Source organism: Peromyscus californicus, unplaced genomic scaffold (assembly GCF_007827085.1).
Source record: "Peromyscus californicus insignis strain IS unplaced genomic scaffold, ASM782708v3 Scaffold_21__1_contigs__length_65335640, whole genome shotgun sequence".
In the NCBI taxonomy this organism is placed as follows: domain Eukaryota; kingdom Metazoa; phylum Chordata; class Mammalia; order Rodentia; family Cricetidae; genus Peromyscus; species Peromyscus californicus.
The window spans coordinates 57,774,937-57,786,991 of record NW_026294514.1 but is presented as its reverse complement, the minus strand read 5'-3'; the positions used below and the strand labels follow the sequence as shown (position 1 = coordinate 57,786,991).

Here is a 12,055-nt window from a genome sequence, read left to right as displayed (position 1 = left end):
ATCATTTTCTCTGTGAAACTTTTCTGTCCGTTTAATAGACACTTGTGGACCACTGTGTGTAGGACCCTGCTGGCCCCGCCCATTGACTCTGGGAGCCACAGGGTGGTGGGATGAGCAGGCAGGAAGCTCTGAAGTTGGGGACTGCTGTTTCTTAGGATGCATCCCAGTTACAGAGGACAGCTCCTGTCATCAGCAGAGCCAGCAGCCCCGTGGGAGCTGCCTCCATGGCTGCTATGCCCGGCTTAGGCTCACCCACTGTCAGCTTACCCTGGTTCTGTCTTCCTTTCTCTTTCTTTCTTTCTTTCTTTCTTTCTTTCTTTCTTTCTTTCTTTCTTTCTTTCTTTCTTTCTTTCTTTCTTTCTTTCCTTCTTTCCTTCCTTCCTTCCTTCCTTCCTTCCTTCCTTCTTTCTTTCTTTCCTTCCTTCCTTCCTTCCTTCCTTCCTTCCTTCCTTCCTTCCTTCCTTCCGTCCTTCTCCTTTAGGCAGTAGTGGGGATTGAACCTGGGACCTCATGTATACTAGGCACTCACTCCCCCACTGAGTCCCAGCACCAGCACCAGCAGTCTGAGAAAATTCCCAAGGTGCTTTGCTGCTCTGCCAGTTCCGGGGGTTAATTGCTGCACTTCATGGCCCACTGTCCTTTCAGTGCATGACGCTCCTCACAGCTGTCGGTGTCAGCTCTTGTTAGAGACAAACCAAGGACTGAGCGCAGTGGGATGCAGTGAGCCCGGGAGTTGGCTCCACGTTGTGCTCATGCCTGTTAGTGAGCTTGGTGTCCCGAGTGACTTTCACCAAGATGTAAAATCCTACAGAAATCAAGGTGGAAGTGAGTTATAGAGTATGTGTACATGCATCTACTAAGCAACACAGTAAACTACATTCGTTCTTACTGATGAGTAGCGCTGATTGGCATATGTGCGCGATTACGTTAAAAGCTCCGACAGATTCGTGGTTGAATCTCTGGGCGGAGTTAGCAGCATCCACAGCTAAGAGGAAATTGAGTGAGTCCTTAGGATTTTTTTTTTCTTTTTTGAACAGAAGGATATTTGGCCTTGAACACCAAATATCTCCTCTTTGCTGCATCTGAGGCAGAATTCCTCAGGCAGAGCTGATGTCAGGAACTGCATAGGAAGAGAAGCAATGTGCGGATGCACAGGTGTCAGGGGACAAGTCTGCAGAGAAGAGGGAGTGAGAGCAGCTCGCAGCCCAAGCGACACCGCAGCCCCCTGCAGACCTGTCTTCTCAGTCCTGGCTATTATTAGAAGCAGCGAGCCCAACTTGAGCTCATACCATCCGACAGCCCAGGGCACTGGCATTTTAAGTTGTTGATTAAGGAGAAATGAATATGCTTTGGACAGCCAGTGCTTAGCCAGTAGGGTTGGTATTTTGGTATAAAACTGGGAAACACGATCCTTGCTTTCTCCTACCCATGCTACTGCTGAACAGGAATGGCTTTCCCAGACGAAGGGGTCAGAGCCAAGGCAGCCTGGATGAGGAGGCCTCAAGCTGGTGGCTAGAAGTGGGGTCCCCCAGGAGAGCTTGCAGAGTGTACAGAGAGCGAAGATGGGAAAGGCAGCCGTGTTGGGGTGCAGGTCTGCCACCAGGTCAGGACCATGAGCTGTATCCAGACCCAGGGGGTTCTAGGGATCCCTGGTGAAGACTTGTCAGCCTCATGGATGGCAAGAGTCAACTACAACATCCTCGAGCTGTGCTTTGAGGCTGCTTGAGTGGATCTGAACTCCTTTTTCGTGGGCTTTCCAGATGAGAATACTAGATAGGCACTTCTTGGGAAGTCATAGGGCTCCTTGAACTTCACAGGAAAGCTTGAACTGATTGAAATAAGCGTCTCTCTTAATGTCACTGACTGGATAACCATTTCGGTTAGAGATGCTGCATTTATTATAGTTGAATGCTGACTGTATTTACCTGTGTTTTCCCATGTGAAGAAAAGTGCCCAATTTCTAGGCCCATGTCCTTAACAACGCCCTATACAACCCATGGCTTGCCCAATGAATACAAGTATCTATGTCTTCATGATGAGTGTGAAATTAAGAGAAGGTTCTGATGAGAACCACTCTGTTGGGGAGAGGGAGCCCCTTTTGTATTTCAGCACATTCCCATGGCTGGACTGTTTTGCTGGAGTGTTCTTGCTATTCTTTCCTATAAATCTGCATGGGCCAGGATGCTAAAGCCTCTTTAATAATCGTTTCTGAATCTGACCACTCAATTTCCTACTTAAAACTGTACACTTTCTGGTGAAACATTTACTAGTGTGAAAAGCAGTTTTCCTTTTAAAGGTAATTTGATGTTTATTCTTGTGCATTTTCATACATGTATATATGATGCACTTTGATCAGAATCCCCTGCCATGCCCCCCTCATGCCCTTCCTACTACTTCCTCTGAGCCTTCTTCCCTGTGTGTCCCATATCCTTTAAAGTCTGAAAAGATGCCTTTAATTCCTATGTCCTGTTGCGGCAATAGGCCGTGCATACTCTGCGTTAGGTAACAGTGGGTTCTGCAGACCCTGGCGGGAAGCGACCATCAGCCATCATCACAGAATGAATGAAGAAGTGGGACTTAATACGTTTTCTCTTCATATTTAATCAGTAATCTTTGTTTTTCCTGCAGCACAGTGTTCATTCATACTTCTGGTTGTTACGGAACCTTTCTGAATGGTTACTGCAATTTTAACTGCATTTTCTATCTCTTCCCCTTTCCCTTTCTCCCTTTCCTGTAGATCTATCAAGTCCAAAAGGTAGGCTCTGGCCTTCGTTTCTACTCTGCATGTGCGCTTTCCCCTCACCGAGGCCTTGTCCCCTGCAGAACAATGCCATGCGCTGACCACCCTGCTTGCCGCGCTCACCGCCACCTCTGTCTACCTGCCTGGTTAGCGAGTCTCTTCCACACAAGGCAGCAGCCATGCATTGAACACAACTCTTGATCCTTTTGCCTCAAGGAATTGGAAAGTTGTCTCTGAGGGAGAAAAAAAAATTCTAACACAAACCACATTTTAGAATTGGAGGAAGCTTTTAAAATTGTACATTAAAAGATAAAGGATCTCCCCCCCCCCCTGGCCAGATGACTTTATTATAAGTCACCTTAAAAATGCCAGTGTAAATTGCCACATATTAAGACATTGTTGTGCTGAGTGTAGTAGCAGACTTCTCTAATCCTAGCATTTAGGAGGCAGAGGCAGGAAGACCACTGCAAGTTTAAGGCTATGCTGGGATTATGTGGTTGTTTGGAGGCCAGTCTGATCTACATACACAGTGAGACCCTTCTCAAAGAAATGGAGGGAAGGAGATAGATAGGTAGATAGATAGATAGATGATAGATGATAGAAGATAGATAGATAGATAGATAGATAGATAGATAGATAGATAGATAGATAGATAGATGATAGATGGATGGATGGATGATAGATGGAGGAATTGGTTATTAGGCTAGGTGTGGTAGCCCTAACACTTGGGAGGCTAAGACAGAGGATCACAAGTTGTAAGTTTCAGGGCAGAAAAGAATAAAAATCTAGAGGTAAGAAGATAGCAAAAGATTATAGATTATTGGAGGTTATAGATTGTTTAAAAATATTACAGATTAATCAAAAGTTTTAATTTAAAGAAAGGTATAGGGACAAAATCCAGCTGTTGTCCCCGCTCAGCACTAGAGCATCATAGGCTAATGTCCTTCTCCATTTCGTGACAGCCGCTGGGGCTTAGAAGCAAGGACAATGAGCAGATGTACTGAGAGCCGGCTCTCCAGGGACTTGCAGCTAAGCCGTGACCGAGTGGGGTGCAACTGGCCCCTGAGAGAGGTTATGGGGCTCGGTGAGCCTTTCCTATGTGTGAGCCTTTCCTGTGGGAGAGCTTGTGTTCTTTCCTGAACTTGTTTAGTTTCTAACTAGGATAGCTGTGTCTTCCTTTTAAAGTGGTAAGTCAGAGTAAGAACACAGACTCTCAGAGTTCAGAGCACACAGATATCACCGGTAAGCCTCAGAGCCTGCTACATGTAATCCTGAGCTCAGTTTGATGACCCTCAGCCTAAGCCATCCTGTCTCCACTGGGAAATCTCCTCTCCTGAAGAGGCAGAAAGGCCCAGTGGGTAGCCAGCAGAATCTGTAGGCACACTGTTCATGGTCCTAGCATCCAATATGGGGATGGATACTGAAGACAGAGTTCCGTCTTCTAGAATCCCAGACAGGTTCCGGTAAGGCTGGGAAGCCCCGATGGACAGTCATGCTGCAGGACATTGCTGCCCCGAACTCAGGAAAGGAGCTGGATCTGGTCATTTCCCCACATTCTACTTTTTCCTGTCCAGCTCATGGTTGAATTTTTGCCGACAGGCCTGAGATGTGTTGTGAGAACTGACAGTTGTGATCACGCTCAGGTGCAGGGCACACTGGGGGAGCTCCAGAAACTCACCACAGTTTGTACAAAAGCGTCCGAGGGGAGACTTTCCTTAACACTCAAGTTTATGATGAGGACAGGAGATGGAGAGCGGTCTCTCCTGGTCCTGTGGCCATTGGGTCAATTAGTTTCTTCGTGCCCAAGGCTGTTTCTCAAAGTCAAGCACCTTGTGCCTCAGCCTGGCTCCCTCCTGTCTTGTTAACTAAAAGTCAGACAGAAACAAAGACGCCATATGTTACACACAAATTAGGATCCGGATGTCATAGGTAAGGGTGGAGCTAGCATTAGCTGAATGCAGAAGAGGTCTTAACACAAGGCATTCGCTGGAATTGTAATTAAAATGTGACTTGGACTCTTTGGCAAAGTGTTTGATTTCCTTTACAAATGAGTATTCTATGGAAATCAGTATTGATGTAAAAAAAACAAAAACAAAAACAAACAAACAAACAAAAAACCCCAGCTCTCACTCCAATGGGGAATAAGAGAGAGTTTACTCAGAGCCAGAAATGAATGACCATGGCCAGGGATTTGGGTTGCCCCCCAATACTTCAACTGTTTAGAGTTACAAAAGTAAGTCATGAACCAAGGCCTTTTTCCATATACATTGGTAGGGAAATCAAGTAGGCGGCCTAGAGCAGAGAAGAGAAATCTCACGATGGGTTTTAGGCACTAGCTGATAATCCTAGGTTTTGGTTTGGTGGAAGCTAGGTACACTGAGTTAATACATTCCAAAGACGTCAGCTGTCAAAGGATATGGGAGCAGAGAGAGGTGGATGATTGGTAGCTTCCATGAGAACTATAGACAGCAAAGATAATTTTGGCTTTTGATCTCCACAATCACAACCCTCTAATGGGTCAGCACCCTGCAGAACCTTCTGAACCAGTGGTTCTCAACGTTCCTAACGCTGTGGTGTCCCCCACCCATAACATTATTCTGTTGCTGCTTCAAAACTGTCATTTCGCTACTGTTATGAATGTCATGCAAATATCTGGTATGCAGGATATCTGATGTGCGACCCACGGGTTGAGAACCGCTGTTCTACACAGATGTGGCTTTTGCACATTACTTAGCGGAAAAGGTTGCTTGTGTGGCTTTTTGCACTAGCTTGACATGCTTGGCTTTTCAAGACTGTGTGAGGTTCTAATTTCTCCTCTTTTGGTTTTCTACTTACCAACATCTCTCTGAGGAAGGGACAGGGCCATGAAATCTGAAATCCGGCCCTCCTTCAAGGTGAAACTAAACCAAACACAATAACCACAGCATGTTTGAGTGATTAGAAAACTGTTCTAAAATGTCCCCGTATTTCGGGCACCCAGTTTTATATTTCTGATTGTCAGCTTGAAGTGTGTAAAATGTGACGTCCTAGAGGTTTGGTTTTCTGTTCCTTGATTTTCTTACTGGAAACTGGGGGGGGGGGGGGGGATAAGGAACAATGCCAAGCCGGTTGGCAAGCCCAGGTTCTCATCTAACCTGGGGAACACTCTAGTGATAGAAGCAGCCGTTTTGACCTACTTCGTTCAATCTGATTTGGACCACCATGGCTTACGGTAGGTGGGTAAAACCTGGAGCTGGTAGCTGCAACCTCTTCCTACCCAAAGGCCTGCTCTGTAGGTCTCAGACATCTGCCAGCAGAGGTGGCTTCTCCCACCTGCCCCTGGTACAGCTGTCAGGCAGCAGCAACATGCAGCTGGAAGCGGGCTCAGCACAGCAGCGCTTGCTCCTCCCTCCCTCCTCTGGGGCCCCTTCCTGGGGCCGCAGCATGGGATGGCTCTCCGTGTGCTCCTGGACAGCAAGTGTGCCCCAAAGCTGTGAACGGCCTTGCAGAGGTTGCTTTCCTGACGTCTTAAGAGGCCACCCCGCCTTATGAGTGTTTCCCTCTGGACTCTGAGGGGGCCTGCAGGGAAGGAGGCCTCATCTCAGGCCGCTGCATCAACGCTCAGGAAATGGCTTCTCTGCAGACCCCAGTTCTGCGGCCACTGCGCCTGGCATGCTGCCCCCAAAAGTGATTGCGGGCGGGAGGGCATGGCGGGACAGTTCCTTATGCCCTTATTGTTTACTTCTTGCCTAATTTTCTTTCCCTTCTGTCTATAGAAATATTATGGGCTGGATACAAAATGGGGCGACATCGAGCAGTGGATGGTAGGCCTTGAATATAATTTTAAGACTTAAATGGTTTATAATTTAATTCTGACTGCAGTTTAATTATGCCAGTAGATTCCTCTTGCACTGTAATTTGATCCTCGGAGGTCTTCTCGAGGGCATTTCTGCATCTGGTGTGGTGTTGTTAGAAACGGCCTGGTCAGGCGTGTGACCTGTCCCTCTGCAGAAGGGGACTGCTGATGTCTGCAGGCTGGTGTCGTGCGAGGCTCTGTCTCCACGGCTCCCCCAGTTCTCTGCATCAGAAGATCCCCAGGGACGGGCTAGGCATGTGCCCTTGTGCAAGAACTTTCCAGAGAACCTCATGTTATCATCAGAACATCTCACTCTTCTGGTTAGAACCAGAAGAGGCCCTAGACTGTTTGCCTTCTTCATGGACAGCCAGCTACCCTATCACCACCCCCACCCCCACCCTATCCCCAAACTACTCACTCTCCTCACTCACTCTCGCTGTTGGCTCCTCTGTGCCCATGGAAACCCCTACTCTTGAGAAAAATCCCTTCCTCCCTCCCCTCTCTACCTGTTTTCTTTAAGAAATCTGTCTGCCTTCCCAGGGCAGCCAAGGACTAGCTCAACCCCAGAGAGCCTACCTGCCCTCAGGCCTCTCAGGAGAGGTGCCCATGTCGCAAGGCTCTGGGCAGGGCACCCTCTGGTGCTTTCCAGTGATCCCAGAGCAAAGCTTTAGTCTTATTAAGACACCCGCCTCTTCATGTCCTGGCTGCTGTCCTGGACTTTCCCATGTTTTTGGCATTGGAGACCTGGAAATGTCCTCAGCAAGCCTCCTCACCATTAAACAGCTTGAGGGAGATCAAGGCCACCTCTACCATCTTAGTCGCCATGAGTGATATAAATAGCTATTGAAAAACTCACCATGGTCAGCCTGTGTTAACTGTCACTGTATTGTACATCCCCTGAGGTATGTGTCTTCTCATCAAATCTTAAGGACAGTTAAAAGATGGCCACTTGGAAAGAATGGAAAGCTGCTAGTCAGTTGTGAGCAACTCCGTGCCTCCCACTCCTGCTTCAGAGACAACCATGCAAAAACCTGTTTGTCCTGGAGCCCATAAAGCAAGCTGGGTGGCATCCACATTGGGGTTCTCTGGGGAAATCACTTCCCGGAGGAGAGTCAGTCCGAAGGGGAAGGGAGTTGATGTGAAACCAGATTGTGGGGCTACAAAAAAAGCAAGGCTTCGTCTCTGCCCCAGCGCTTGCTCACTGCTTTTAAAGCCACGAACTATGCCAGTTATTTGTGTTCCTAAGGACCTCTCCCAAGGAGCTCTTTCCCACAGTCCTTTACTTAGACCCTTTAAACAGAAGCAGAGAAAATGCTGATTTGCCGTGTAGGTCAGAAGTGCTGGATTCTGGGGCAGCAGGACCTCCTGGGGTTTCTAAGGACTCGGCCCTGCTTTCTCTAACGTATCTCTGCCATTCCCTTTGCTTCGGTAGGAAGACAGCGAGCGCTACTCTCGTAGATTCCGGAGAAACCCATCGGTCAGTACCACGCTCCTTCACTGCCAGGGACGAGTTGGCGGAGGAGGCTGATTTGTTCCTCTAGTGGCTGAAATGGACACAGTGCTAGAGAGAGAGTTGCCATTGGTGATAAACTATCTTTACCTGAATAAAGACCATAACTCAGCCTTCAGCATTTGGGGCTAAATTATGTAAAGAAATTGTGTTTGGGATTTTTAAAAGCCTGGATATTGAACCCAGGGCCTCATGCAAGTTTAGGCACTCTACCACTACTAAACTGTATCTCCGGTCCTGTTTGGAAATGTTTAAATATTATTATTAATATATTATTCACAACAGTGTTAATACTTATTGTTGCTGTTAAATGTCCATAAATAATTTTTATAATCATTGAGTCTTATTAATAACCCTCCTTAAAAGCTACCTGTGACATACTATGTTTCCATAACCAGTCTCAGGCAAACTGAGGCATACTGAGAGCCTAGGCTCGCATCCTCTGAGCTCTCGGGGTGGCTGGTCCACCCACTGCTGTGGAGTCGGGTCAGCAGGTTCTTCCCAGTCCAGTTCACGGTTGTATTCTCATCCTGTCTTTTACTAGGCTTCTGATGAAGACGAGCGCTTGTCCGTGGGTAGTCGTGGCAGCCTAAGGGTCAGTAACGGCATGATTGCTTCTGCATGGCACACCTCGTGTGGGCGAGAGCCTTGGTTTCCCACCTCTGCTTTCAGTCCTTAGATTATCACCCCTCTCCCCTGCTGGTCCCCACCTAACTGACGAAATGCTTGTGTATAAGTGAACCAAGGGCCGGCCGGGCTGGACTGGGGAGAGGGTGGGGTGTTACTTGTGAGTTCCCAAAGAGTGGAAGGCATCATTTTTTAAAAATTTTTCCAGAACGTGAAACTACAAAACTTGTAGATTGCCTCAGAGTTGCTGGTATGATGGCCTAGAACATGAAGACACATGGCATTGCAGACACATGGCTTGCCCCCTTTCCCACACACTCTCCAGGAAAGCCAGCCTTGGTTAAACCAGCTGTCGGTTGGACTGGGGAAATAGTTCAGGTGGTCAATGAGGACCCGAGTTCCATCCCCACAACTCATGTGAAGAAAGCCATGTGTGGTGGTGTGCGCTCATAATCCCAGTTTGAGGGGGCAATTAGTGAAGCTGACTGGCTACCTAGTTTAGCCTTACTTAGTAAGTTCCAGGCCAGTGAGAGACCATGTCTCAAAAAAAAAAAAAGATAGAGGGCATTCCTGGGGAACGACATCTAGGGTTGTTCACTAGCTTCCACATACAATACATGTGTGTGAAAACACACCCAGGAGTAGCCATAAGTTACTTACGATTTTTCTGCAACTGCTGGAGGCTCCCTGGAGAGAAGGCTGTGACCTTCACCATCCCGAGCCTTCCAGCCAGTTATGATGAAGGCTCTTCTCGGCAGTGCTCGGGACTGGATCCAGAACTTCACCCAAACTGGGCGAGTGCTCTACTATTGAACGACAAGCTCTTCACTGACAGCTTTGTGGCTAATAAACACAGCCTTTGTAACCATTAGAAGAAAGTGTGCGCGCTCTGGGGAACGAAGCAGAATGCTTGGGCTTTAGCTTAGTAAGCGTGTCCATTCGATTGGCTGCAGGGCTGACCTGGGATCTCGCTACTCTAATAACCAGGTCTCCAAGCAGCAGCCACTCTGGTTTGCTAAGGGACTTTATAGAGCTGAGGGTTGGCTTATCATTGCCGTGACAGTTAGGTCACACAGTATTACCCCTTCACTTGACATGTAACAATAACGCCACCATCACTGTCCCTGTCATCCTAGCATTAAGAGCAGACCCTGAGTGGTTTTGCTGGACAGTGACATGTGAAGTGACACCTTGCAGCTGGGAAGTTTCTGCTGAGTGTCTTTCATGATGCAGCTGCAACTTCCTCACAGGCCCCTCAGGCACGATCTGCTTTAGAGGAAGCAAGATTTATGCAAGCAGAATACAAGTACAAGCTCAACTTGCAACATCTGTGGCCAGGCCCAGGCATTGCAGTCGTGGGCGGTGCCAAAGGTCCAGCCCTTGAAACCAAGGGGAGGAAGAACAGTTGGGGATGAGGGGAGGGACGGGGAAGGACAGAACCGAGAGCTGACCCTTGGATATGGCCTCCCGATGGTGGCTTTGCAAGAGAGCTTTTCCCAGACATGGCAGGAAGGAAGCCGAAGAACAGGGATGGGAGACGGAACAGGCGGGAGAGGGAGGCAGAAGCCAGATCTCCGGGACAATGTGTCATCTTCAGACCTGTGGACCCTAGGGTTCCCCAGGGAGGGATTTAACCATCTTAAGATTCTTGGGGGTGGGGAGGGGTGCCCTGGTTCCAAAGAGTTTACGGTAGTTTCAACATTCATAAAGGTTGTAGTATCCATTCACCTTCCACATTAACCTCTAGTGAATTGAGTCTTCATGCAGGACATCTCTGTCAGATTCCAGTGTATCTGTTCTGAGCTCTGAAGTTTCACACAGGAGGTCCACAGTTAGCAAGCCGAAGAGGAGAATGGGAGGAAGTCAGTGAATTTCACTGTCGGCCTCCATGTGCTACACGACTCTCCCACAGTGTACTTTAGAAACTAAAGGCCTGTGCCACTGGGCCTGACGACCTTAGTTCGATCCCTGGGACCCACATGCTGGAAAGTGAGAGCTGATTTCTGAAAGTTGCCCTCTGAGTTTCACTTACACTGTGGTACATGCCACCACCCCAAAAACTAGTTTGTTTATTTTTTTTCAAAGAACTAGACTCTTTAAAAAAAAGAAATCCAGATTTGAGAGCTGGGGTCCTGGAAATAAGAGTCAAACCTGCTGTTCTTATTGGTGTGGAACAAGCCTAGAGTATTTAGGGGTCCGTTTGAGGTCACAGTGCCAGTGCCAGCTCCTGATCCCCTAGAGACTTTCACACCTGTCAGGTGCCCAAAGCTCTGTCCCCTGCTGGTTGGTACAGCAAAGAAGGACATCTGGCAACCCTGCTGAGTGGACTCACATCTCACTCTGTGTCCACGGAGGCCAGATGATGCCGCTTAATATATTTGAATATTCTGAAGCCTTTACTTTGCAAATTCCAAAGATGGTTTCTTTCTCAACTCCCCAAACATGCCTTCTCTATTGCCCTGGCTATGATGATAAGCCCTGAAGGCCTGGAGGGGTAGTTACCATCCTGGGATCAGCATGCGTGGTCCCCTGGGGAAATCAAGATTGGGGGTTATCGTAAGGTTTTAATTATCTTTATTTAAAATCTGGCAATGGTACATCTCTAGACCTTTCCCTAATTTAATTAGATCATATCTATGTCAAGAAGGAGTAAGATCCAAATGGTTTTGTGTTTCGTGAACTAAACAACTGGTGCATAGAAGCACTTTAATGTTCTTAGATTTTATGATGGCTATCATTCTGATAAATGTATCTCTTTTGAGCAAGACGTTAGGAGTCATGGGAAATGTGTTTCTGTTAAGATTTTAAAGGTGGCCTGGTTTCGCCTCTGTGTTTGCTTAGCTCTGACTTACCTCTGGCACTCCAATTTCTGTTTTCCTCTTCCACCTTCTGCCAACAGGCCCAGCCTGAGCCGGAGTATGGGAGTCCCTATGCCTGGGTGAGGTGGTCAGATAGTTTTGCTGTGTGACCCTGTGTGCAGTGCCAGATGATAGCTGTGCTGTTTTTACTAACTTCCTGGGTGCTTTTCCAAAGTGCATCTGCCAGTCTTCCCCCAGGGCACCATGAGGTCAGGAGAGCATGGCTTCCTCTAGAATGGTCATCCTCCTCCCCCTGCCTCCTGGCCTGTGGATGGGACCCTAAACCCTGGACGGCAGTGCCTGGGTCCCACTCACTAGCGGGTGCTGAGTATCGGCTGTTGGCCACCCACCATAGGTTCTTCAAAAGACCCACCAGACCAAGAATTCCCAGGGCCTCTCTGTGTCCTTTAAAAGACTTAAGTGTGAAGAGATCATTTGACTTAAACTATTTTCCTGATCTGTAACCATTCAAATTGATAGTACCA

The 12,055-nt window shown here is 47.8% G+C and overlaps 1 protein-coding gene across 23 annotated transcripts in view; it reads left to right on the top strand.

The window, feature by feature from the left end:
• The window catches only part of Lrrfip1 (LRR binding FLII interacting protein 1), a 134,294-nt gene that overhangs the window by 74,367 nt on the left and 47,872 nt on the right, over positions 1-12,055 (top strand). For 12 of the 23 annotated variants that reach the window (XM_052750440.1, XM_052750435.1, XM_052750434.1 and 9 more), the window contains exons 3-7: positions 2,738-2,755; positions 6,496-6,543; positions 8,008-8,052; positions 8,630-8,680; positions 11,612-11,650. The exons of 8 other annotated variants lie outside the window; for them this stretch is intronic. In XM_052750440.1, coding sequence (XP_052606400.1) covers positions 2,738-2,755; positions 6,496-6,543; positions 8,008-8,052; positions 8,630-8,680; positions 11,612-11,650 — 201 coding nt within the window. The remainder of the gene's footprint in view (positions 1-2,737; positions 2,756-6,495; positions 6,544-8,007; positions 8,053-8,629; positions 8,681-11,611; positions 11,651-12,055) is intronic. 3 more of the 23 variants (XM_052750422.1, XM_052750429.1, XM_052750424.1) reach the window with 1 other exon arrangement.